Source organism: Passer montanus, unplaced genomic scaffold (genome assembly GCF_014805655.1).
Source record: "Passer montanus isolate IOZ18808 unplaced genomic scaffold, ASM1480565v1 scaffold96, whole genome shotgun sequence".
NCBI lineage: Eukaryota > Metazoa > Chordata > Aves > Passeriformes > Passeridae > Passer > Passer montanus.
The window spans coordinates 1765396-1793280 of NW_024375034.1; the positions used below are offsets into that span (position 1 = coordinate 1765396).

General features: G+C 43.6%; 1 protein-coding gene across 4 annotated transcripts in view; it reads left to right on the forward strand.

The window, feature by feature from the left end:
• Window positions 1-27578, forward strand: part of CTNNA3 (catenin alpha 3) — a 407897-nt gene extending 380319 nt beyond the window's left edge. For 2 of the 4 annotated variants that reach the window (XM_039696239.1, XM_039696241.1), the window contains 3 exons: window positions 4743-4848; window positions 11439-11573; window positions 24391-24678. In XM_039696239.1, coding sequence (XP_039552173.1) covers window positions 4743-4848; window positions 11439-11573; window positions 24391-24678 — 529 coding nt within the window. Of the gene's footprint in view, window positions 1-4742; window positions 4849-11438; window positions 11574-24390 lie in introns of all 4 variants that reach the window. The other 2 variants (XM_039696238.1, XR_005626215.1) reach the window with 2 other exon arrangements.
• Window positions 27579-27885: the final 307 nt, after the last annotated feature.

Sequence of the window (27885 nt, forward strand, 5' to 3'; positions counted from 1 at the left end):
GAAAACAGAAAATAATGCCCCATACTGATGTCTGCAGATCGATGTGGTTAAGTTTAGGCAGACAGGGATGGAGTTGCTCTCGGTTGTCCTGGCTTGGAGCAAGAACGATGAGATTTGAGAGGCTTCAGGCTCTCACAATTACCCAAAACCTTGGTGTTGTACTAATTAACACAGTCCAACTTCTTTCCTCCTGTGATTGTAGCTTTCAAGAAACATTGAGGTGGGTTTTTTCTTCCTTTACCTTTGTGGAGATACTCCAAACAGCTTTCTTTGTACATAATCCATTTTCTTTCTTGTTAGGCTTAGCTGGATATCTCTCTATATATTATTTATGGCCTACTCCCAGTTTTGTTGTTGTTTGTAGCTGATTTGAGCTCTAATAACAATCCATCACTACCTTGGGGAGATATAATTGCTTGTATGTATAGTCCTTTTTTTTCATCGCCTTGAAAGTATTATCAGCTTGCTCAACCTGTAAGGCTTTATGCTTGGAAATAGTGAGGTGTGAGGAAAATATATGTATTAGATCTTCCATGCAGTGAATCCAGGGTCTACTGTTGTAGGTTATGAACTCAATGAAATCACTGGGGACAAACGTCAGTAACTGAGTGTGTGAGGTGAAGTTTGGCCTTAAACATTAAAGACTGGAAGCAGGGAATGAACAGTAAGATTAAAGCTGACTTGAAAAAAAAATAAATATTACACAGTTTCCATAGCAGAGAAATTAGAATTTCTTTAGGGAAAGAGGTGGAAGACTCCACAATGGACAAATTTTGAGATCTGTTGATCAGCAGATGGTACTTGGTGGAAAGGTTTTTTTTTCTATTTCTTTCTTGAACAGCTGTAGGTGCATGAGCTATTGCAGGTCTGCACTATCCACTGTGATTTGGGATGCTTCAGCATGTAGTGGAGGAGGATCAGGGAGTAGGTCTGTAGGAGGAAAGGGATGCTGTTACAGTGATACAGAGAAAGACCTAAATATCTGGAAAAGCATTCCAGAGAGTGAGATGGATAGCTCAGGGAAACATTGCCTTTCAAGCAAAGTATTTTTTCATACTTCAAACTTACCAGAAAAAAAATGCAAGTGCATATAAAACTGGTAGGAAGCTGTGCAGTGTCTAGGGAAAACAACCTAGATGATTTATTAGACTTTATGTGTCTCTAACATCTGGATTCAGGGAGTTAATCTGAGTTAGTGGCATTCTGAATCTCCTGAGTTTGTGGTAAATCAGGAGAAGTGGGAATTCACGAAGTGCACAGCTGCACTGGTATCATTTGAAGGCAACATGCATGGAGTCTGGTAGTTATTCACCAAAACCCATGGAACTCCTTTGTTGAATTTCAGACAATAAAATCCCAGGAGTGCAGAGCCCTCAGCAGAGGATGGAGCGATCCCACCCTCAGAGCAGGCACTGGCTGCTCTCACCCATTGGCAGTGGTGCCACAGCCCGAGGCTGCTCCTCCAGAAGGGCAGCTCTGAACCTCCTTCCCACCCACCACAGCCCTGAAGCCCCTCAAGGGTTCTCCTCTGGCATTCACATCCTCTGAAAAAATTCCTTCACCCAGGATTTTTCTCCTGGGTAGCTGAGAGGCCTCAGAGAAAAAGGAAAACAATTCTTATCTCATTTGCTTCTCCTGGGTTGTGCTCATGTGTGGAATGTCTTTGAAGATTGCTTACCCACAGGTGATTGTTTCATTGGATTCTGCTGTGAGTTGTTTTCACTCTTTGGCCAGTTGTGGCCAAGTTGTGTCAGGACTCTGGAGAGAGTCATGAGTTTTCATTATTATCTTTTTAGCATTCAGTATGTATCCTTTCTGTATCCTTTAGTATAGTATAATATTCTTTAATATAATATAGTGTAAAAAGTAATAAATTAGCCTTCTGAGAAGATGGAGTCAGATGCATCATTCCTGCCTGTCGGGGCATCCCTGCGGATGCAATACTCTCCGTGTGTCCCACAGCCTCTCTTGCTCATCATTCCTCCTTTGCCCCACTCCAGAGTTCCAGATTGTTGTGGGTGTAAACCCTTCTGTCTCTCCTTATGTTTATGACATGTAATCAACCTTTTTGCACAGCTTCCCACTGTGTCCAAGCTTCCTTCATGGAAACCCTCAGAGTGCTGCAGCCACACCAAAACAGGGAAAGCTGCAGGAAAGCTTTGTGTAGGCTATTACTGGGGTGTGCTATCTGCTGTTCTCACAGCAGCTCTGCCTCAGGGACTCCTGTTCAGACTGATGGCTGAAACAACCCCTCTGCCTTCGTACAGGAATGCTATAGGGACTCTCTCTTTCTTCTTATGTCCAAATTACTTAGTGTTTGCAGTTGAACCAGCATCCTCTTGTGGGTTTTTTTGTTTTTCTCTCAGTTTCTTCCATTTGGCCAGTGATTCAGCAGATCTGGTGTATTTTGCCAAGTATTCTTTTCAGAGTACTCAATTTCCCAGCATCATAAACTGGGACTAATGGCTTATTAGGCTATACCCTAAGGCAGCAAGCCTGTGCTTTATTTCAAAGGCTCTGGATTTTACATGAAGGTAAAAAAAGGAGCACAGACAGTTCTTGGTTGTGTAGCAAAGGAGCTTTCTTTGTACCTTAACGTTCTGGGGTTTCAGCACCTTTTAGTGCAAGGCTGAAATTCCTATGTATTTAACATTCATTTCAAGACTGAGCTGTGGCTGAAAGCTCAGAGGCATCACACCCCACATTTCTTAGGGGCTGTAGTGGAGAACTTGAACTATTGGTGCATTAGGTGCCCCGTGGGGCACCTAATCTAAAATCTCCAGAACAGTCATTGCTGAGTGCTACTCTAGTGGCTCTGAGGGTGGCCATCTCTGTGGTGAAAAATAAGAGTTCATTTTCGTTTGTCTGAAGTAATTTTTTTGGGTGGAATTGTTTCATTCTCATTAGATCTCTGAGGGTACAAGGAAATTCCTGGTTTAATTGGAGAACTTTACCCTCAAAGCCAGCTTCAAATGTCAGCAAAGCTGCTGCAGGTACAAGAACTACCTAAGCAGAAATGGCTTGAACTGTTCATGCCGTCTCTCCTTTGCTGGCTGTTTTAATCCTGGGTTGTTTTCACCTTTGGTATTGTTTGTCTGGTCCTGGGTAGGACCTTGCCAGGAGGGTGCTGGGCTGCTGGTAGTTTGTGGAGCAGCTAAAGGATGTGCTGTGCTTGCCTGACAAACCTCTGGCCTTTGGAACTGCTGCAGTGCAAATAACAATGAACCAGTGGCCTGGAATGGAGGGAAGGATCAGTAAGGCACACAAAAGAATTGGGCCTAAGGATTCAACAACAAGGATTCAAAGGGAAAAGACCGGGAAAGGCAAATGAAGAGTATGGGTGAGGGCTCAAGTACTTAATCCTAGATACAGGGGATTGCATTTGCAAATTCATTCCCTACACACACTATAATTCTTCTATAAACTGATCAATCTGCCAAGTAGGTGTACCATAACAAGAGGGTGTCTTTCTGTGGAACAGTGATGTGTAAAATACTGGATTCTAGGTTGTTCCAAATGTGGGCTTCCCAAATTGAGAATAAGGAACTGTAATTAGTAAAGTATGCTTTCCCCCAAGAACTGGTAGTTCTTTGCTGAGCAATATGATTAATGAAGAAGAGACTAAACATTATCTGTCATCTTGTCACCACTGTAGTTTCCTGATTGCACTGTTTGTGCAGGTCCATAATATAATATTTTCAGGTGAAATGATTTTTTTTAAATGTTCTTTACACATAAAACCGTACTGACTTGGAGGAAAAGAGTCTTTTCATTTGAACAAAGAGTTACATTAAAATTTTTCATGTTGTCTACTTCCTTTGTCCAGTGCAGAACTTGTAAATTCATCTGGGGCCTTTGGAAATTAAATACTTAGTAAAACTAGAAGTATTCCTGTCAAAGATGTTGGAAAGCAAAGCTGAGTTCAGCAGCATTGCTCACTTTATACATGCATGAAGTGCAATTAAGTGTTGATTTTAGTTCAGGTGAAGTGTTTCAGCATTAAAGAGGCTGATGCTCCAGCAAATGTGAAGAGAAGAGTGGTCATAGCTCCTGCCTTAAGTAGTCACATTTTATTTCTTAGTTCTTAGAAACATTCTCCTGTAATTAAAGCAGCTTTTTGGGCTTGGGAGGGAGGCATACAGAAAGTGTCTGACTTTTTGGCAGACTGTTCACAAGAATTTGGCTGTTTTCCTAGACTGAAATTCTGAAGAAATTCTGTAATTGTTTGGGAAGTATTTTTCTGATACGGCTTATCTGTGTTCCCAGTGGCACATGTAAGCTGATCTGCAGCCCTGTTCATACATCTCTGTATGTGGGTGCACTAATTACATTTTTTAAATCCCAACTAAGCCAATCTCACTATTTTTCTGACCAGATATCCATAATGGCTCTCAGCATACACTGAGCTGAAGTTCCTTGGAACATATTACTATTTTTTACATATTACATTATTTTCCATGGAATGGAAAAGAACTTCTGGGAATAGCAAACTGCCTAAGAAATTTCTTAAAATCAGGATTTGGCATGGGTTGTACTTTCAATATGAAGAAACTGTAACATCTTTCTGGCGCTTCTGCATCCTATTGATGCCAAACAATACAATTTTGTGGGACCTGTGGGACAGTGGGGGGGGATTTAATTACTGTCACTTGTGCATGGATTATTGCTTTGTTCAGCTGAGTTGTTCTGCACCTAGTTTGCACAGCAGTGATTTATTCTGAGTGTCTGTGCTTCCTCTGAAGGGGAAGAGGCCCACTGAAGCACACGTCGGATGTCATCAACGCCGCCAAGGTGATCTCGGAGTCGGGCTCGCGCATGGACGTCCTGGCGCGGCTCATCGCTGACCAGGCGAGTTCACAGGGCAGGAGCCCTGCCCTGCTCAGCCACACACCCCCAGGGATGCCAGGGAATGCCACGGGAGTGCCTGCGGCACACAGCCTGTCTGAGCCTCCCTGTGGGCTCTCTTCTCCGTGTGCATCAGTGGTCATGTACACCCTGAAATGCACGTGTACATGCATCACATGTGTCTAGGTACCCACAGCCATCTGCACATGCACTTGTAGTTGTGTGAATATTTGTGAGCTCCCTTAAGCTATGAGTGCAACATTTTAGACATACAGTATATATGAACATGCATATAGATACACATGTAAAATATATATATCTTCATGGCTGCTTTAATATTTATTTATTCCTTATTAGCATATTAAGGTATATGTCAGTATATAAATAAATATTTCATTAAATAAATAAGTAAGTAAATATGTCCGTATATAATAGTTGTGTAAAAAGCTGTTGTCCTGTTTTAACCCCAACTGGCAACTGAGTACAATGCAGCTCCTTGGTCACCTACTCCTGGAACTGGAAAAAATGGAAACCTCATGGGTTGTTATAAAAAGTTTAATAATTTAAAATATAATAGTAGTAGTAGTAGTACTACTACTACTACTACTACTAACATTGATGCTGAAAGAAGAGGGGGAAAGAGGACTGAGACCAGAGGGAAAGAAGTGATGCCCAACACAATTCCCCAGCATATGCTGACCAATGCCCAGCCTGTCCCTGAACAGCAATCAGCCCTTTCCAGGTGAGTCCCCCATGCTGGCCATGACACTCCATGGAACTGGTATGGAAGAACCTTTGGCCAGGTCACATCACCTGTCCTGGCCGTGCTCCCCCCAGCTGTCTGTGCACTGCTCTCTGGCAGAGAGTGGGAGACTGAAAGGTCCTTGTGTGCCACCTTCCTTCCCACTCTTAATCCAGCAGAGCACTGTGGAGAGCATGAGCTCTGTGCCAGGCAAAGCCAGGCCAGCTGTGCAGGCAGCAGTGCAGAGGTGCAGGCTTGTCCTCTCCTGACTGACCTGGGTAAATTACCCAGCAGCAATGCAGCTGCTCCACATGAGCTGTGGGAACACAGGATGGAGGCACTGGCACAGAGCTCTGCTGCTCTGGGCAGGTGCTTGGTCTCAGCACTAGCTTAGGAAGGACAGACTTGTCTGGCTCCAGAATGGTTTGTTCTCCACCCTCTGCAGAGTTACAGAATCCATGCTTTTGCTGTACCTTCCTTCTCTGCCCCCTACCCCTAACACTGGCTGTTTTGGCCTCTGCAAAGCCTCAGCTTGAAGGTGATTTTTGGTTTTGCATTTATTTTTTATTTATAGTTAGTTTAAGTAACTTATGAGTTACTCATCACCATGAAATGCCAAGTGTTAGAGCTGGAAGGTGTGCTTTATTTCTTCTGAATTTTTAGATAATCAGATGGCTAAACTCCCGCCAGAAGAGCCCAGCAGGAGCAGGGTAGGGGAGCAGGAGCAGCCATGGGGAGCTGCAGTGGCACATGAGCACCCTGCAGCCTCCTCACCAGGCTGGCTGGATGTCTTCAGGGCTGTACAACACCAGCAGAGGAGTGCAGGTGTCACGCCCAAAGCATTTCTGCCTTTGTGGCTGCCTTTCAGGTCCAGGGCAGCACAGGACAGTCACTGTTTCCACACCCTCACATGTTTTTTCTTTTCCCTTCACTTTTTATTTTCATATTCAGTGCTTGCTTTTGTACTGTCTAGGAAACAACACCAGTCTGTTAGCAGTTGTCATGTGTCTTTCTGAATTCCAGATAACAAAGAATTGCTATATTGCCTCCATACAGTTGTGATCAGAATTGTAGAAAAAAATAGGTAAAATGTCTGAATTCCCCAATTACTGATCTTGACACACTTTCTTCCAGCACTGGGCAACAGCTACTTTCAAGGTTTTATCTATTACAAATTAAAATTCAAACCTGTCACTGATACACTGCAGAAAGCGATGAGATAGCAAAGCCAAAGATGAGTAAAGGTCATAAATTCTTGCTGGTTTTAGGACAGGGAATCCACTCTCACTGAAATATTATTTCTTCTATGAAAGAAAGATTTCAGCTGTATTAGTACAATGACTCCAGACTAGAAATATGAGCAAATCAGTGTGAGGGAAAAGTATTCATGAACCATTAGTGGTGATAATTCGTGTGTCCCCTCAGAGTTGCTAGGAGATGTAATGACATCATTCAGGTTATTGTAACCCATTTACTGAGTTCACTCCAGCTCCTTGCCTTTGTCCTCACTCAGAGCTTGCACACAGCTGGCACCTGGGAGCCACCTGACCCCTGGGATTTGTTCTGTGCATCTGAAGGACACTCCTTACAGGTGTTGCTTGGATTTTAGATGCAGTTTTACATTACATTATCTGCATTAAAACAAGAAAAATCCAAACACAAACCAAAAGATGAACCAAGGCAGCCCTTTCAGTTATAGTGAACACAACTGCAAGTATTGCTAGATAGGTGTGTCAAATTTAGTAAAACAGAGAGTCTTGCTTTATTCCTCCTATTGCAGATATTCTTAGTACTCTCATTCCTTGCATGGCTAGAGAGCTTTTAACTTCTGTTAAACAAAGGTTTAAAAGGTGGTTTTTTGGCTGTGCAAAGTTATCCTTTAACTTAGAAAGCTCTTTTCTCATTGTGGTGGTTTTTTTTAATCTCAAAGGTATTTTCAAATTCCATTTCTCAGCTGTTGTTTTGCCAGGTTTCCGATGCCCTGCACTCTTGGGGTCTTAAAATAAAATAAGCTTTACATTCCTCTGGGCTACCAAATAACTGTTCTCTGAATTTGGGACAAACAGGATAAGCCCTTCAGGAATTTGGTACCCAGAGTCAAACATAAGTGCCAGTAGTGCTTTCCTGAGCAGCATTGGGACTTTTTAGTGGAGTATTTCACATGTTGTCTTTTACTAACAACTAAATTCTGTAGCATTTCTATTATGTAAAAAAAAAAGGATCTGTATGATTTTTATAGCTCCCTGTTGCTGTGTTTGAAGGGAAGGCATACAGTGTGGTACAATTAGCAGAACTCAGCTGTATTTCAGTCCACAGTCACAAGCACTTCTAGGATGGCTCAGAGTAACAAGGGTGCAAATCCTCACAGTTACAGCATCAACAGCAACCTATGCACATGAATCACAAGTGCATTATAAATTCATTGTCAGGAGACGTTCCCTTTTGTCAGAACATTTTTGTTCTTTGTCCCTTCTGTCAGAAAATTTTTGCTGCTTAATGTTACCTGGAAGCCCTAAGATAATGAAGGCAGTGAGTACCTCACCCTGGGTTGATGAAATATGCTGAAGAGTGAGGTCTGCATTAAGAGTCTCCTCTGTGTTGCACCCATTAGGCTCCCAGTCAGGCAGGCCCTGGCTGGGGTCATTCAGAATGCTGCTTGTCAGAGCTAATTACAGTGCTCAGTAACACACTGTGTAATCCCTTTGGGTGATAGAACCCTACTGGTGGAGCAGCAAAGCTGCCTCCTGTCTGTGCCCAGCACACATTTATTGTAGGTGCTGTGTGATTATCCCCAGTGCTGATCCCCATGAAGACACATTTGGATTCTATAGAGAAATGCTTTGGCCTTTGTTAGCAAGTGGATGAAGTGAGAACAAAGCAAACTCCCAGTGGTCTGTGGGCAGGAGCTCCTGTGCAACTGCTGTGCCACTGGCTTTCTCACTTGGATGGTGAGTGCTGGTTTCAGTCTGGTTTTAATCACTGCATTATTTTAATTTCTCACATTGTTTGGATGTTCTGGTGGATATTTTGTTGGGTAAAATACCACTGCATCTTTGGGATGCAGGTCAGTTCTGATGCTGCTCTTACAGAAAGCCCTTGTTAGCAACAGCTGCTGCCCACAGGATGTGTGAGGAAAAACCTCTCAGAATCTGATGGGCTCTCCAGTCAGGAATGTGCAGCAGTAAACTGGTAACCATCATACCTGTGGGATGGTGAAACTCAGAATTTGTTGATTGTCCTTCTGTTGCAGCCAATGTTTGATTTTGCTGGTGAGCAAGTGCTGCTTGTACCAGCTGCTTCTGAGCAATAGGTAGATGATTCCTTATGCAGTGTCCTCCCTGCAGAACATTTGTTCCTAACATCTGTTGATGGCTGATCTGACATGCTACAAGGCATGAGGTTTAATTTTCTGGCTGGCCCAACCCTCTGCTGCAGTGCTGTGGCCAGAGCTCAGGCACGGATCTGCTGCTCCCTGCTGCTGCCAGGAGGCATCACTGGGTATGGGCACAGCTCAGGAGAGCATGGCCTGACTTCCATGGTGCTCCCAGCCTCCAGCAGCCATGCCAGAATTTACATAACCAAACATGTTTTTGATACGCTTGACATGGGAAATAGTCCTTGATAACTTTTCCATTTGTTTGTTCAGTAATTTCTTTTACTTATGTAAAATTTTAATATAACCATTTTGTAACAAAGATTTCTGTAATTGACCAACCCTGTGTTACGAACCATTTCCTTTGTTTTGTGCTCCTGGGAGTCACTTCTAATGGCCCCTGGGGTCTGTAATGGAGGAAGAATACCAGGATTCAGTGCAATCTTCCTCCTTCCATCTGGGCCTTGGCTGGGCCGGTGCAGGGCAGGGCTGCACTGTGTCTGCTGGGGTAGTGCAGCTGTGGATATGCCACAGCCTTGTACAGTTGTGTAATTACATTTCAGGAGAATTTTCTTATCCAATGCTCTGCATTTTCTGTTCTGAATGCTTCTGGCACGGAAATGTTTCCACAGAACCTCGTGGTCTTGTTCTTGATTTCAGTTTCCTGGCCTTTGATGTGTATCATCTGTAGCATTCATAAATGGTACACATTTCTTCTGTATTGCTGTGTGAGGGAGACAGTACCTGTGAGTAGCCTGACACTGTAATACAAAAGAGTACTATATAATAATCATTCCTGTCTCTGAACTTCTGTAATTGGTATTGTCACTGTTTGAAGTGGATAAGGCACTATATTGGCACCCTATACTCCTTTCTCTTGAGTTTTTCTGGCCAGAGGGATAAAATCAAAGTGTAACTAAGGAAAGAAAAAAACAGAGGAGGAAGAATGTCATTCCAGGAATACACACCATCTTGGTATGATGAGTTGTGATGTTTTAAGGGATTGTATTGTACTTTACTTGAAGTATAATTTTTTTATTAATTAAATTAAATAAAGAGTGGGTATTCCAGCTTTCTAAACACTGAGATACTATTATATAAGTACAGATTTGGGCAGTCCTTAATGTAGTGCTTAAGAAGGAAAAAATAAAAACATATTTTAGGGCAGTTTTCCATCACATAGAAAGAGAACATGTCAAGGAAGTGTTCTGGGTTTGTTGTAAATTGTGCCCAAATACAGGAAACAATAATGGATGTAGGAGAACGTGAGGTAATTAATTTAACATTGTACACTCCGACCTTCATTGTTTACTGTTACCTTTGCTAAGTCTAAAACCTGAACTTGCTATTATTGCATAGCCATGAAGAACAGCATTGTCACACCAGCCCTTTGAACACGTACTGTTGCTTCAGCAAAGCCAGGAGCTGAAATACTTTTGGACTTAAGTAGAATTGGTGCTTTTTCTAGCTCCTGGTGGGTTTGGATTTAAATCCACTGACCACAGTTCAATAAAACCACAGGTGATTGTTGACAGTGTGCAGTTGGTGGGAATGTATCTTTGCTTTTCCAGTATGCAAAGCTGAGCAGAGTTTCCTGCTGAAAGGAAGGGGCTGTATTTATCATGTGTGTACCACACCCAGGCTAACACCATGTCTGCAAACCTGCAGGGATCTCATGCTTATGTATCACTCTTACTGCTTCCAGCTGTGGGAGCACAACAGGGGCTCACCATTCCCCTTAAGATCCTTTTATTCTGCCAGAGCAATGAGAATCAGCCTTAGAAAAAATTCATACCCAGCCTTTCATGGCTGGCCTGGTACCCACAGAGCAACATTGCACTCCAAGTACTCCATGTATTTTGGGAAAAAATTAGGTTACAGCAATCCTATTTTTATTTCAATAATATAAATCTGTATTGTTAAAAATATTGACAATTTTTTCTTGTGGCTTTTCAATAAGACATTCTAATTTTGCTGTTCCCACAGCTAGAGAAGACCTGCAGATTGAGTTCAATACAGTCTGGATGGAACACAAAAAAACCCCATAGATCACATTACAAGCTAAAGCATAACATATAGATGTTAACATGTCTCTGCATGTATGGTTACATAGCCTACAAAATCTGTTTGGATTGCCCTCATCACTGTTAATAGAGGTATTTTCTTAGAGATCATCTAAGGACTGGAAATAATTACTCTATACACTACAGATATGTTTAGAAATAGTGCTAAGGCAAGCACAGCAGTGTTAAATACAGAGTGCATGTGGGGAATCTTAGGCTTCATCTGAGCTTCCAACTTATGGCATTAAAAAGCTTCCCAAGGAGAATGAACTTTGCAGCCTGATAAAACTGCAGTGAAAAGCAAGGCTCTAGCAGTCTGGAACTGGAATAGTTCTCAGTGAAGTTTCAATGTGATTCCTGAGACATCCTTTTGAATCAGCAGTTACTGAAGTGTTTTATTTATTGTTCTTTTCAGTGCCCAGACCAGTCGTGCAAACAGGATTTACTGGCTTACCTAGAACAGATCAAGCTGTACTCCCACCAGCTCAAGATCTGCAGCCAGGTTAAAGCAGAGATCCAGAATCTCGGTGGAGAGCTCATCATGTCTGCAGTAAGTAGAAAAGTGGCATCAAGTACTCTGTTGGTCAGACTAGGTGTTACATCTGAGTTGGGCTTTCCTGTGCTTGCAGCATGTTCCACTGTCACTCCACATCCTGTTTTCTTTTCTAATACCTGCTTAACAGCGAGAATCTACGGCAGTGACACATAAGACTTCTGGCTTTAAAGGAATAACAATCATCTTTTCTTTTTAAATTCTCACAGCACATTATCACTGTTATTCTGAAGTAGTTTGGTTTGCAGAACTGTAAGGTGCATTGGCTTACACATGTGGAATATCCTCATGTGTGTGTCTGAACACAATAAACACAGTCCAGGGGTAGAGTTCCAGGCCAGAAAAAAATGCTGCAAGACATTCTACAGGTGTGCAGAAATAAATAACAGGAAGAGCAAGGTGACTTGATTCCTCAGTGAATTTATTGATTTTGCTTGAATTTGCTTTAAGAGTTATTAGCTCCTTTACAGCCAGTATCATTAGCCATGGAAAAGACATTTTGTGCTTTTATGGAACTTTTATGCACTTGACCTCAACATAGCCATGTATAAAATGCCTCCACATTCCCATGTTCTGTGACATGTTTCTACCTGGAGCACATAGGGTTGTGATTTCAAGGTGTAAATCTGCAAAATGGCACCAAAACCAGGTAAGACACTGGGCACATTCCTACCCTTTACATACTTTGCACTGTGTTCAAAGGAACTTCCACTCACATAGTTCAGAATGCTCGCTCTCTGGATCAGTGTCTCCCCAGCTGTTCCTCTGTCTGTCTGTACCTGTCCCTGCTATCTGTGTTCATCTATCTCTGGGTATCCTGATCTGTATCTATCTATACCTATTTACACCCAGTGATACTGTCTCTATGTCCCTCCATCTGTCTGTACCTGTCTATATTAATCTCTACCTGTCTCTGCCTTTATCCACCTATACCTGTCTCAGGTTACCCATCTCTGTCTATCCTTGTCTGTTCCTGCCTATCTACACATCTGCTCTATCTGTCTATCCCTATCTACAGCTCTCTGCATTTATCTATACTTATCTCTGCCTATCTGTACCTATACTTGTCTGTACTTACATCTATATGTCTCTGTCAAACCATACCTATCTCTGTCTGTACCTGCTGATACTGACCTGTGCCTTGCATACCTGTCAGTACCTATCTATACCTGGCAATATTTAGCTCTGCCTGTCTTAACCCATCTCTGTCTCTATGTACCTATATCTATCTACACCTCTCTATATATACACATCTCTACCTATATATCTATATGTATCACTAGTCATCTATACATGTCTCTATCCATCTATACTTACTCCACCTGTCAGTACATGTCACTCTCTGTCCTTATATAGATCTCCCTCTCTGTACCTGTCAATATCTGACAAAATCTCTGTCAAAGATCTGTCTCCAGCACTGCCAATATCTCTATCAGAACCTGTCAGAATACAGGAGAATTTGCCAAAATGTGTCAGAATCTGCCAAAATCTAACAGAATCAGCTAAAATCTTAGAGAATCTGTCAGGATCTAACAGAATCTGTCAGGATCTATCTGTACCTGTCTCTGTCAGTGTCTATGTGTACCTGGCACTACCTCTCCCTGTCAAAAATGTCTTTTATCTAGATAGTCAATATCTACCTCTGCTTGACAAAATCCATCAGCACCTCTCTTTGTCTGCCCGTATCTGTCAGCCTCTCTACCTGTCCATGTCTGTCTGTACCCACACCGCTCTCTAGAGCTGCCTCTACCTGTGTCAACCTCTGTCTCTGTCTCTGCCTCTCCCTGTGCCTGTCTAGCACTGTCTCTACCCATCAATATCTGTACGTACCTATTTCTGTCTCTAGGCCTGCCTACCCCTATTTATCCCCTTTCACTAAAACTATTATTACATTTTATGTGGTTTATAAATAATCGGAAATGACCCTTTGTTGCTGAGGTGAGATTTGAAACACTCATTTCTATAGGATACTTGTGCTGGCTAATTTAAATGGTAATTTGGACACCATGTTTGAACTTCTGGAACATACAGTTACATAATTTTAATTGACTGTATAATTTCTGAAGCCAATGCTTGTTTTCACTTGGGCTGTACATAAACAAAGTTTCTCTTCCTTACCTATTTCTTTTCACAAGCAGTTCTGTGACCAGTGTGGGTTACAGTAAAGCCAAATGTTGGAAGAAGTTTGGTTCTTGCTATTTCTGCCTCCTGCTGTAGAATCCTCACATTGTTTTCTCTACCTTTTTTGTTGTGTCACTCCTGTCAACAGTGCATAATCTGTCTAGTGCAAAAATTTTAAGTTCTAAAAATGAACCTCCAAATTTAACTTCATTGATAATTCCGAAGAGCTGACTATAGATCCTAACCCTGCTTCAAGGAAGGAGGGTGAGAACTTGTCCTGTGTGCATCCAGAAACTTGAGAAAGCCAACAGTGTGTTTGTAGCAGTGGGGAGCAAAGCAACCCCCTTATGCATCTGAAGGAGTTCCCTTTATTGTAGAGATTGGCCCCTGTTTGTGTCTTTAATTTTAACCTGACACAACTGAAACCAGCCCGACATTTAACAGAACAGAAGAAGGGCACCTATTGGCTGGCTCAGCTGCCATGCTGTTGCCCACGTGCCCTGCCATCCAATCAGCTTCCTACTCATACTCTGCCCACACATCCTGCCATCCAATCAGCTTCCTGCTCATACTCTGCCATGACAACAATGCATCCTGCCATCCAATCAGCTTCCTGCTGGTGCGCTCCTGCAGCCAATCACAGTCTTGCTCCCCGCTGCTGTCTCCCCCAGCCTGCAGCCTGCGTTGCTGTGTGTGTGCTGAGCGCGAGGCTGCAGCCCACGGTGGTCACTGCCCCGCATGCGGCGCTGCTCCCTCTGGCTCAGCAAACAATCATGCAGGGGCCTCATTTGGGAGTCACTGGAAACGAAGAACGTGCTTAGAGGCCTGAATGGCTTTGGGGGTGTTCTGTGAAAGCAAGGTGAGATGCTGCAAGGTTGCTACTCTCTTAAATAATCTTAGAAAATGCTCCAACAAGGACTGTATTCATTTTTTAAAAATAATATGGTGCTACACAGAAAAGAGTCAAATTGCTAGCCAGTGACAAAAGAGACCTGTGCTCACACCCCAGGCCTTTTAAAGACAGTGGAGACACAGCTGGTGGCAGTGGTTATGAACAGTTCCGAGAAAATTGAAAAGAGTCTCCCTGGTCTCTGTCTTAGGAAGGGGCGGCCATTCCTGACTGACTGTGCTCAACTGCCCCCATGCAATTAAAAGTGTGATTTCCTGCAACTTCAGCGCAACCAACCAGTTTGTATTAATTTAACTCTTTATGTTTTAATTGCTTCAGTTTTAGATGAATAGTGGGATTTATGTTGTACAGATAAATTGCTTGGTTGAGAGGGAGAGAAATGGACTAGTGGTATGAAATGGCTGGTTGTTGAGTTGCTTTTCTTAAAAGCTGGAGCAAGTTCCAGTTCTGAAAGTGCATGTGGGGGCATTAGAAATTGATCACATTCCTAGGTTAGCTGGCCTTTAAAGAAATGACAAACGCTAGTTCTGTGTGAGACAGCAGGGGGGTTCTTCTCTCCCTTCCCACCTTCTCCCTCCCCAGAAAATAATATTAGAACTCCATTAGAAAATACAGGAGTCAAAACTGTAGGTGGAATAGGATCATATTTTATATTCTCCCTGGTCCTGATCTTGTCTGAATGAGAATCAGAAAAGGAGACAGCAAGCCTTGCAAATAGTAAAGGTTTTATTGTATATTAAGTAAAAAACTTGTGAGTCTCCAAATACCTGAAACTGAATCCATCCTCTGATTAGTGAAAATCTGCTAGGGGAAAAGAAATCCACCAGAAAGAGCATTAGGAAATAATCATACTCACAGGTTTCTCCATTGGGTGCTCCCTGCTGCATCCATGTAGGTGTGTGCAGGAATGTTCCCCCTGGTCCTTGGGCATCCTTCCCTCCTCTGGCTGGCATTGGCTCCTCATCTCCCACCTCCTTCAGGAGCTGGGACAGGCATCTGGCAGCATAAAAGCTGAGGGGGGAAGCTCCTCTCCTCTGAGAAATGACATATTTCCACATTCAAATGGGTCAGTACCAACTTCCACAGTGACAAATCCACTTTGAATACCAGCTCAGTAAGAGCCATCTCAAAACAGTGTTTATGTGTGGAATCCACACACAAACACTGTTTTGAGATGGCTCTTACATTCACCCCACTCCTGCCTTCTCCAACCATTAGAACTGGTGCACAAGGATGTTGGGTTTAAATCACCTTCAAGGAAAATTTCTTCTCACAAGAGTAGTGGTTCATTAAAAAAGTAACCCAAACCAGCCTCTCTTGAAGGCTAAGGACCAATTGAGAGGAAGAGAGGGATTTGCAGACCTGCAAAAGAAAGAGCTGTGTCGTGGTTTGGCCGGAAATGTGTTTCTAGAAAAGTCTAAGTCGGGCCAATCAGTGGCCAAATTCAAAATTGGCATTTGATGTGGCCACTAAGGGTCTGGATACGCCTCTGAGAACACACCGGGGTTAAAAGCAGGATCTTCTTGAAACAGAGCAGCCACAGTTGCTCATGGATGATGCTGTGGTGGAGCAAGGAGCCCTAAACCAGAGAAGCCCTAAGGTGGTGCTCCAGGTTGACCTTGGATGGTACCGTGGAGCAGTGGGTGGTAGTGCCATTGCACAAGGGCAGCTGTGTCTCAGTCTGCAGCAAACTGTTCTCACCTACATGATGATCTGCACTGGAGGAGGTGCTGCTGGCTGCCAGCATGGAATGACAACAAAGAGCATTGTGCATATGAAAAACTGTTGAAAGCCATAAACACAGCTCAGGCCTCTCTGGCTGGTTTTGATCCGTGTGCCTTGTGCCTGTGTCTGCCCTGCAGCAGTGCTCAGCCCCCCTGCCCTGGGGGGGGTTTCTTACCTACAGTTCATACCTGGCTGTAGTATCAGTGGAGGTTGATTAGTCCACTTTCCCTGGGGCAGCTGGGATGCTTTGTGGACTTCCCACCTGGCAGCTCTTCTCACTGCTCTCTCCTTGTTTAGTGGCTTTTGGACTTCAGGCTACACACACTTGTAGTCTGCCTTTCTTACTGTCCATTCCCAAGTCCAGGACTTTCTTTCTAGTCAGCCCCTGATTATAGAGGTTAGAGGGGGTGCTGTACAGAAACAGAGAGGAAGAGATGTGGATGATCACCTTCTTGGTCTCCATTCATTGCAGTTTTGTTATTTTCATTCATTAAAAATTCCTTGTTCACTATTCCTTGTTTCACTATTCATAGGCCCACCCAACATTGTGAGTACTTGCATTGCCAGGTTCTAAGCTGCACAAATCCAAATGGTGAGGATTCATTAAGTCTTCATTAGGAGTGATTAAATAAGAAATGGACATTTCCTTCTATTAATTAAACTGGTGCCTCTTCAGGCACAAAATAATGGGGTAACATTTGCAGTATGCAGATTGACAGTAATTGCCTTCATTCATGCAGATAAGCTGATACTTCACTTACAAGCACTGCACAGCAAAAACCTTACCTTGCCAGTTTGCTCTTTTGCCAACAATGGCTTTAACTAGAGAGAATTATATCACAGGGCAGAATATGAACACGTCTTACTTTTTTATATTGTGTTCCATTACTTTTGTCAGGCAATTCTGTTTTGTGCTGTTTACAATCATGTTTATATTTCATTTTATATTGTACTTGGCAAGAGAGGTAAAGCTTTTTGGCCTTAAAAAGGAAGGGTCTGGAAGAGCAAACTCTCAAGTCCCAGTATCTCAGAATTTGCCTACTGGCACAGAAGCTTCCCCCCCACCCCAGGCTGGCTAGCCTTACCTGTGCACTAAGGGCTCTTTCCCTTTGCTGTTCCTGCAAATGTCTCATTTATCTTCAGCTGTTCCCGCTGGTATCTCAAGAGCCAGACTTAAACACTGACGTCAGGTTGCTTTTGTGCCAAGTGGAGGTGCTTTAATGTGTGTCTAACTTCATGCTCCAAGGCTGGACTGAAATATCTGTTTTCCTTCTTGAGTTCCTGGGCCCGTTAAATCACAAGTTTCCAGCATGACACTGCAATGTATGCGTTCCAGCTTTGAGGGCTGAACCACAGGTGAAAACACAGAGGCAAAGCTGTAAGCCAGAAGTTAGAAAAATGCAGAGGAAGAGTCTCTGCCCCCAGGCCTTTGGCTGACACAGTCCCAATCCCTGGATGTCCAGGAAAAGGCTGTCCTGGCCAGTGTGCACTGCTGTGGCAGCTGGCCCCACGCCTTCGCACTGGAAGGGGTTCAGCTGCTGCTGGAGAGGAGCTGCCCCTTCAGCAGGGCAGGAGATGGGAGCTGGGCATTTCAGCTCCTTTTAGGTCTAGCTGTGCTTTCCTCTGGAAGAGAAGTGAGATGGGCAGAACAGCCTTGCTGTGGCCCTGGATGGAAGGAACAAATCACACCGGAATCACACTGGAACAGGGGCTGCCCTGACAAGGTTACTTGTAGGGCTTCACAGCATGCATGAAATGACTTATTTCAGTATCTGACTCTGAAAATACCAAACTGCTCAATTTCTAAAAGCTGATATTAAACCCCAAGAGCTGACACAAATTTTTTTCTGCTGAGAGTTGACAGAAATATTTCACTCTTTTTTTTTTTTTTTTAATTTAGTAACACTATACCTTTCTAGCTTTTACCTAGTGTATGCTGGCAGGTGTGTGGATATAGAAATCCCGGCCTTTGGAAGCAAAGCAAGGGATAGATTTTCCTCTCAATCACTTACAGAGAGCTCAGTTACTACTGCATTCTAAACTGCATCTACTGAGAAAAACTAATTTAAATGAGCAGGAAATATTTCTGGTAATGTACACTAAAGGACAGCTAACTTTTCCTAGTAATAATTACTCTGGCAATTAGCAAAATCAGGATGTGTCCTATAGTTCTTAGCCTCAGTGTATGTAAGATATTATTGCAACAAACACTCAATTTCTTCCTCAACAGTAAGGAAAGGATTTATATTAAGCCACTCTTCTTTTTCTCGAGGGCCTGTTTTTAGAAAAAGGAGATTTTTAAAATCCTCTCTGGAAGGGAAAGCAGCAGTGTTGGGGAGAGACCGAGCTATCTGCCTGGCTAAGCATCTGCTTCATTATGGTGTTGCACAGGAACAATTTTGCAGCCCTTAATGTAAGTTGTTTATCATTTAACTTGGACACAGGCCTGGCCTAATTATAGAACTCAGTTTCAGTTCTTTGAATCCTGCTTAGCCTGAAGCAGACTCTGGTAATGGTTAGTTTTCAGTCCATTAGATTCAATTTCCCCACCTGAAAAATGGGTAAAACATGGAACAGACTCCAGACACCCTGCGGTGTTTAATGCAATCATTGGATGGACACACAAACATAGATAACCAATGTAACAGCTACGTTTCTAGGAAAACTCAGTTCCTTGGAAAGAAACTCAAGCAGTGAAGCTGTTTTCCTTAGGCCACGTCCATGGGGATGAAACCTCTCCAGTATTGCAGAGTGAGAGCATGGCAAAGCAGAAATGAGCAAAACACTGAGGGAACAGTTCCCAGAGAAAAGAATCACAATGGCAAGGTTCCCTTTGGCTCATTTCCCACCTAAGCTGTACTGGAGTTGAATCTGTGACAGGGTCTGAGTGTCTTCTGTCAGTTGCATGAGCATACATGGCAGGTAACCAAGTGCTTCCAGTTCCAGCTTTGCTGTGCCTTTCTTGGACACCTGTCTTCTGGTGCCACTGTTAGACCAAGATCTCCATTTCCACTAAAAAGAAATTAACACTACTTTGAGTGGGGAAAAAAGGGGAGGCTCAGAAAAGCAGGCAAGTGGTGTTAAAATCCTGGCCAAGGCCCTGTAAAAACTTCAGTGCCTTCAACAATGGAGATTTCTCTCTTTTTGGATTGTTCTGCTACTTTTAATCTTAAAGGATAAATGACTATTTTATAGAGCAAACTTAGTGAAAGAACCATAAAATAATTCAAAACAGCAATTAGCTAACCTATTAAAAAAGAAGGATTAAAATCAAAAGCACAATATAGTAAGGACTCCTTACCTGAAATGCAGCAGTACTCAGACACTCACTGCTCTCCACAAAAATGTAGAACTCACGTTACTTTCAGATACAGCAGTCAAAGAAATCAAACTTCAGTCTTAGTCTCTTGGTGTAGTGTACCAAAGGAAATCTGCTTCTAGGAATTTACATGACGAACCTTGTGTTTCAGTTAAAATCAATTTTTAATAACTGACCTTGTTTCCAAAAGAATTTTAAGTTCAGACTTCAAACAGTGATAAAAAAGTCTGCATTTGGTGTTCAGGTCTCAGTTTCCACCTGTATGGAAACCTAAATCTGGGTGAACTGTAAATACAACTTGGGATACTGTAAACAATCAACTAATACATCTGTTCTCAAGCAGGAAAACCTTAGAGTTTCCTGGAGAACTCCAAGAACACTCCCAGCAGAGCAGTCCAGGTGTCTCAGCTGGGCCTGCAGGCACTCCAGGTTACACAGAACACTTTGGAAGTGCTGTTCTGCAGGCCTGCACAGCTTTGTCCCCAAGGCACAAAGTGTCTGTCGCTGCCTTAGGGCAGAAGGACAGCACCTGCACATCACACCAACAATGGCAGCAGGAGGGAGCCAGCCTCTCTGCATGCCCTGCAGCAAGCAGAGTTGGTATTTCACTGCTGCACCACTTACAACTACTGCTGACATGGGACAATGGAAGCAATTCTTAGTGCACTGAACAGAAAATACTTTGACCGCACAAGGGTTTCTTCAGTTTCTAAGTCATGATTCTCTTTGTTATTCTGAATGGTAAAAATAACTGCCCATGTCAGTTATTCTAATGTTCAGCATTTCATAGCAATGGATTGCCACTACTGCCAAGATATTAAATTACCAAAATGAGAAAAATACAGTGCATGTAAGCAAACTGAAAAAAAAGTTTCAAAATTCAGTTCTTGTCTAACCTTTCCCTTCATTTTTGTTATTCAGAGAAGTTTGCTTTCTTGCTCTCAGGACTTAGTACAGAGGAGAAATAAAAGTGCTGGAGAAGGGAAAGTGGATTTCAGCATGAGTGCTGCCAGCCTGATTTGGGGTGGGTTTTTTTCTTAAAAAAATCACTGTCATCTGCTCTGTATAATGTGTGTTTCACCCCAGTGTGAAATTACAGTGGTCAGAATAATTCTGAATTCCTTTTACAATGGCAGCCAAGTACTATTCCTTACAGGCGAGGTGAGGAGAGAAATGGCAAGGGATGTTTTTCCTAAAGTCTTTAATGAATCATTGTCTTAACTTACACATCAGACCTGTAAAATCTGAAGGCTGGGATGTTGCATCTCCATGGAAAGTGCTGAAAGAGCAAAAGTGAAGTTAGGCAAAAATAAAACAGGTTTTAGTTTGGGGTTGGTTGGTTTGTTTGTTTTACCTGTGAATCTTTATGTACCGCTTGCTGTGCATTGAAGAGTTTGCAGCTACATCTCTCTATGTGAAATGGACTTAAATGCTCAATGAATATTTTATCAGGCTTTCATTTATGCCAAGTTTCATTTCTTCAGTTTTCCTGGATATAAGACCTTGAAGAGCCTGCTGAATATCTGAGATAAAATCATCCAAGTGAAGACATGCTTGAGTACATCGGTTTAAATAGAACAGATTTCCACCAAACTGTACAGTCTTACTGGCATTGAGGTAGAAAAAAACCTGCTCTCTAAAGCCAAAAAAAGGGAAGTGAAACGTATGGCCTGATTGTTACCATCTGTAGTACACATCTAAGAACATCTAAAAGCTTCTCCAAAATTCTGAATGCAGTTAATACCCCAACCCAACACAACCTTCCTCTTTAGAAGGCAAATGCGAGATGCATCAGAAAGGTGAAGGGACAGGTAGACACAAGGACACAGCCAATGCTGTGGGCAGATAGCCTAAAGGGCATCATTAACTGAGTGCTCCTGCACCTCAGTGCCTGTTCTGACTCAGCCCAGACCCAGGTAAGGCAGCAAAACCCCAGGTCAAACACCCTTGGTGGGCCCTAGGTGACTGCCTTGCAGCACGGGACACTCAGAGCTGTTTCTCACAGCTTGGGGTCAGGTTACCTGCATGGCTCTTTGTGGCTCAGGGCATCTTCTGTGGAGTTTTAATGCTGTGACAGAGGCTCAGTTCCTCTGGCATGGCGAGGGGCAGGGGAATTCTGCCACTCGGAACAGCTCTGCAGTTTGGCTTGGAGTCAGGCTTTGGCTCTTCAGCTTTTGAAAGGCTGGAGGTGTCCAGCAGGACAGGTGTCCCCTCCCAGAGCCTGAGTCAGACTGCGAGGCTGACGTGGCTGTGCACTGGGTTTCAATTACAGCCTCATCAAAACTAGGCACGCCTGAAGTTTTTTTGCTGCTTATAGTAGATACCTATTATTATAGTTCAGAAAACAGTAAAAATGCAGTTTTCTTGATCCCAGGGTGGAGTGAAGGAGCCCTAGACTCTTCCACAGCTGATTTGAGGAAGCAGCAGCAGGGGGCAGGAGGAGGAGGAGGTAACTGTTCTGTTTCCACAGGAGAGGAAAGGCCAGCTGAGTTCTAGTGCTCACCTCAGCATTCTCCCTGTTCCACACTACACACACTGAAGTCGCAATAAAGAACAGCTGAAGTTTTGTAGCATCCTTCCTAGATGGAAGTTTCTTCAAGAGGCCTTCTCCCTGCCATGCAAACAAGAATTTATTTGCTGGCCAACCTGCCACCCCTCCTCACATGCTTCTATTACCCAGCAACTTGAAAATAGTGGAGCAGTTACACACATTGCAGTCACTGGGAGACTTCAGGGAAGAAGCTTCCCTGAAGCCCATTACCATCTGCCACAGAACCAGAACCATCTTTTTCTTTGTCATAGTGGTGTTACTATGCCAGTGCTGGAAAAGGGACTGTTAGGGTAGGGAGAAAAAAAGGTTATTCAAAACTTTCAAGAAGCTGTCAGGATTATGGTGATGTCAGCTGTTCTAGACAGCAACAGATAACTGAAATTTCCTGTGTGTGTGCGTGCAGAGGTGTGTCTGTGTATAACCAGTCCTCAGGTTAGCATAAAAGAAAGAAGTTCCTATGAAGCTGTGTCTCCTCCTGCTCCAGAGAACACTGTGACAGTATCCAGCAGTGAGGTGTGGCCAGGGCCTTCCTCCATCTGCCCCTGAGCTAAGGCTGCCCCTCAGGGCAGCTTCCCTGGGAAAGGGGTGCATGGCAGAGGCATTGGGAGTGTGGGACAGGAACTCTGAGCAAAACCTTCCCCACAGTGTGCAGCTTTGGGAAATTGTTTGTTTCACGTGTGTAGATGTATAAAGAAGTGTTTGAAATTTGGGGGTCAGCATTGGGGGTGCATTGAAGTTAACATCAAAGTGGGTGACAGCAGCTGTGCTGCAGGGCCAAGGCTGCTGAGGGGCTGTGCCCAGCTTCTGATTCAGTCCATACATCCCAGTCCCCAAACACACCCACCTACCCTCTGCAAGCACCCCGTGGCTGCTGGAGACTGGCAGCCCTTTCTAGAAAGTTCACGTGCTGCAGTGTGGAATGAACTTTTAGAGGCCATCTGGTAGATTTTACACCTTTTCTTGGGGAATTGAGATAATTTCACTTTGCCATCGCACATATGTGTGCATTCAACCAGATATCCTAATTTTATTATTTTTCTTCGTTTCCAGAGAGCAGCAGTGTGTGTTGTATTAACTGGAAGATTTTTCTTCCAGTTCAGAGGTGTTTCCAAATTGCAACTAAATCCAGCCTCTTGGCTGTATTTTTTATTTCTGCCTTATTTTTATTTGTGTTACACAATCAGAATGAAGACAGACAAAAATAACACACCTCTCTCACCTGATCAATTTTTTTTTTATCTGGGAAAGGGAGAAGTCCTGGAACCTAATAATCCCATTTGTAAATCTGTACTTTGCCCAAGGCTCTGGGGTTGGGCTGGATGGCAAAGGACAGGATCACTCTGCCACTCAACCCACAGACAGCCCTTCAGAGAACTGGCTTCAGTGCTTTTTCACAAATGTTTCAGCAAAGGGGATGTTTAGAAGATGAAGTGTGAAGTCTCTCCCATTTTGAAGAGTAATCTTACTATTTCTCCATCCCAGCCATGGGGAGCTTCCTCATGTTTCCTGTCCATGAGCAGTGACAGAAGACACGCCTGCTGTGCCACTGGCATGGCTGTGCTGGATGCTGGGGAAGGGGATGGGCTTTCTTTGTTCTGCATTCTGCCTTTGGCTGGCACTCTCCAAGCAGCTGCAGAGGCCACACAGTCACTGGGATTTCTGTGGGTTATCCCACTTTCAATATCCCATACAAATCTTGGCTGCTGAGAACATGTTCAGCAGCTTTGACAGAGCCAGAGCCAGACACTTCAGAGTATCCCAGCCCTGCTCCTGAGCACCTGTGGGAGCCTGGGATGGGACAGGGGCAGCTGGAGGCCTTACCTAGTGCTGAAACAAAGGAAACAAGGGTTCATGTTTTCACAGCTCTTCTTCAAGTTGGTTTCATTACCCATCAGTAGTAATTGCAATAGGACCCTGCAGACAAGCATCAAGAATTCCTGTTAAAGAAAAAAAAACAATTAGCATTAGCTTCCAAAGCATTTATGTATCCCACCAGCATGAATTTCCATACATCACAATAAATCTGAGCAGCAGAGCATGAGCACAGTGATCAAACACACAAAATGAAAATGTGGGAATTATGTTTTAGTCTCTGGTAGTGTTACTTTTTAACTGATGTTTATTCCTGTGCCTACTGTGGTTAAAAGCACACTGACTTCTAGGCTGGTGTTTCTGTTTCCTATTACAGCTGGACAGTGTCACTTCCCTAATTCAGGCTGCCAAAAACTTAATGAATTCTGTGGTGCAGACAGTGAAGATGTCCTATATTGCATCCACAAAGATCATCAAGATTCAGAGTCCTACTGGCCCACGACATCCTGTTGTGATGTGGAGAATGAAGGCTCCAGAGAAGAAGCCCCTGATTAAAAGAGAGAAGCCAGAAGAAATCTATGCTGCTGTCAGAAAAGGTTCTGCAAAGAAGAGAATCCATCCTGTGCAAGTCATGAGTGAATTCAGAGGCAGAGAAATAGTCTAATATTTTGCCACTATGTTTTCTTACCTTGAATTTCCCATGATTTTTAATCTTTTCCCCTACTTACTTAATAATTATGTATGTCAATGTTTTGCTCTAAATCTGTAAGATAACACTTGCTTAAATTATTTGAAAGTGCTGTTGGATTAGTTAGAAGCACACTGTTGAAAACATTACAGATTCTCCTGCAGTGCAAGCTCGGTGTCTCTGCTCAGCTGGGAGGGAGCCAAGTGCCCAAAGGAGCCTGCAGTCACCAGGCCTCAGGAGCTCCCTAGCAGGGGTGAGAGTGGCCCCACTGCAGTGGGGCTGCTGTGTGCCACACAGGATTTCTAACTGTGCTGCTGGGCCAGGTCCCCCACGGGCATCGTCACCCTGTGACCAGGTCAGCTGAGCCCAGACTCTGCGCCCTAAACCTGGGTCCAGACTGCGGCATCCAAAGACTTGTCCTTGGCCAAGACCGTGCCTTGGAAACGTAAGCTTGAAAATGTTTGATGAAACACACAAAGTGTTGGAACAACACAGATGTAGTAATGTAGTAAAGAAAGCACTGACTGCAAGCCAGCAGGGGTGACAGCTCTTTAGAAGACCTTTGCAAACATGAACAGGAATCTGTGTTCTGCTCCCTGCTCTCTCCTGTGAGCCCAAATAAATCTGCTGGTTGTTGTATTTGGCAGTTCAGATAAATCAGACATTAACAATTAAAAACTTTCCTAATTGCTGCACGAAAGAAGAACTTTGAAATAAATCATTATTCTGAGACCAGTGTGTGAAATGCACATATCTTGAATCTTTTCCAAAGCAACTGTAGGGAATGACATTACTTCTGACAGACTTTGTAAATGCAGAACTCTGCTGGTGAGTGCTGAATGGCTGCACACAAAGTGTGTCATGAAGGCAAATCCTGCTAGTCCTGATCTCTGCAATGTGCTTAAGAAAAACTAGTTTTTTAAAATACTTTTGAATCTGAAATCCACTTGGATTATTTTTTTTAGAAGGATCTAACTTGCCTTTTTGCCATGTCATAAATTCTTCCCAGACTACATTTGTTACTCAAGATGTCTTTGCTTAGCCATCCTGTAGATCCTTTGGCATGGCCTTCTACATTTGCTAAGGTGGAAGGGCTCCCTCAAAAGCCTGTGTGTCACTGACTGTCATTATGGGATAGCTCCACATTCTGGGCTTCTGCTCCAGGTCATTTGTCACTATGCTTGCACAGCAGTGCCTGACCTAGCCCAGTGTGGGCAGCACGAATAACCCCAAACTGTGCCTTTGCTCTTGGGGCTGCTGTCTTTGTAAGCTCAGGATGCTGGGGCAGGGCAATTTCTAGGCTGCTGGTTATAAAACCCTGTGAAACTATAGTGCTCATGAAATAAAAATTATACAGATCATTCTTCCACCTTCCCTAACCTTGCAATCAGTTAATGAGAACAAAGGGAGAGGTTTGGAAGAAAATCACCTTTTCCCAGCTCCAGTTCCCTCCAGCATGTTTGCAGCAAGATGTCAGTAATGTCTCCTGGCTTTGCTGCTCCTCCCAGGGCTCCAGAGGCAGCAGGTAAGCTGACACAGCCTTGTGAGCTGCTCTGGGGGTGTGACTGTCCTGAAACCCTCCTGTCTCCAGGTTACACCTTTGATCCTGATCACCTTGATGTCAAGCATTTGTAACTAACGCCTTGGTACCACGTTATTAATAAAAAAGCACGTACACCCCTGAGAAGCTGCCGTCAGTGTTATGGGATTTTTTCAGTGTGTCTGAAGTTCAAGGCCTGCCAGGTGTGCTCACAGAAGCACCAGCACACTGTGTGTGCTTCATTAGCTGCTCTACAGGAGAGGTTTTCCAGCACCAGTATCACTAAAGCACATTTCATTGCTTCATTTCAGGCTCCTTCCTGCACTGCCAGTCTGTGCTCCTTCCCTGGCCATGGTCAGTAGCCAGTTTGATCTCAACACAGCAATTTATTACACAAAAAACACCCTCTAAATGAATAAGGAATTTAAAATCTACTGCAGGCTGTTGAGCCAAAAGAGCAATAACCAAATCTTGACTAAATTTATCTTGGGTCAAATTCAATCCCAAGTGAAAAAGGTTATTCCTGGCTAAGGAGGCAGAGGTTAAAAAGTCCTGGAGCTGTAAAAGGCCAGCTCATCACTCTTCAGCCAGTCTGGGAAGCAGGGTACACCACTTTCCTGCCACAAGGGAGAATTCTGAAAGAGGATGAACTGCTCAGTGTTATTCCAAGCAGCTTCTCATTCTTCTTGCAATCTTCTTATTCCCTGCTAGCCCAGCTTTCAGAGCATAACTTCTTCTCCAGTTTCTGCCTGCCCCTCACCAGCACATCCCCTCACTCTGTGCCCTCAGCTGCTCTCAGCCTGGCAGAGCTGCAGCTTTCTCACCTCAGCATCTGGGATTATTTCATTAGCCTGCCTTGGCCTCTCCCCATGACCACATCATGGAGCAAAGTGTGATGGATGACTGAAGGCAACTTTATATTAAAAATTTTCACTAGAGCACTAGAAAGTGAAGTCCCATTGCTGAAGCCCATTAGTTTGAGAGGACAGGTCTGCATAATTTCCACGAGTCCCAAAGCTGTTGAGTTGTTGTGGTTTTTTTTAAATAAACAGCCAATGTGCTTTTTCTCCCAGCATAGCCTGGTACCACTAGGGAAGCTGTACAGCTGCATCTCTACTAAAGAGCACAACTAAGCAGCCTGACACCGGGCCAGGCACGGTGTTTTAAAAGTCCTGCAGTGATTTCTGAAAGACTTGTGTCCTTTATTCTCTGTGAGTCTGCAGCTGGAGTATTTTAGAAAATTATGCTGCTTAGAAAATTCTTTCATGAGCCTTTTAAAGTTTTCTTTCTGACAAAAAAAAAAGTCTCTATCAGCAGCAGATAATAAAATTCTATATAAAACCTGTTTTTGTTTCCAGATATTACTTATCCCTTGTGTGCTGCTCCCAGTTGAACTCTGGGGACTTGCCAGTATTTTAGGCTCAGGAAATGAGATAAATAAACCCCTATGCCTCAGCTGTGGCTGCAGCGAGGGGTGGTGCCTGTTCCTGCCTCACAGCCCTGCATCCCAGCAGCCTGGAAAGCAGCACTCACCTCCCATCCCTAACAGCAGCTCTCAGACACCCGAGGCCCCGGGGACCCTCCCCAGCCCTCCTGCCCTCCCCAGAGAATCATCTGCATCCCACGGCCCTGCCTGGACCACC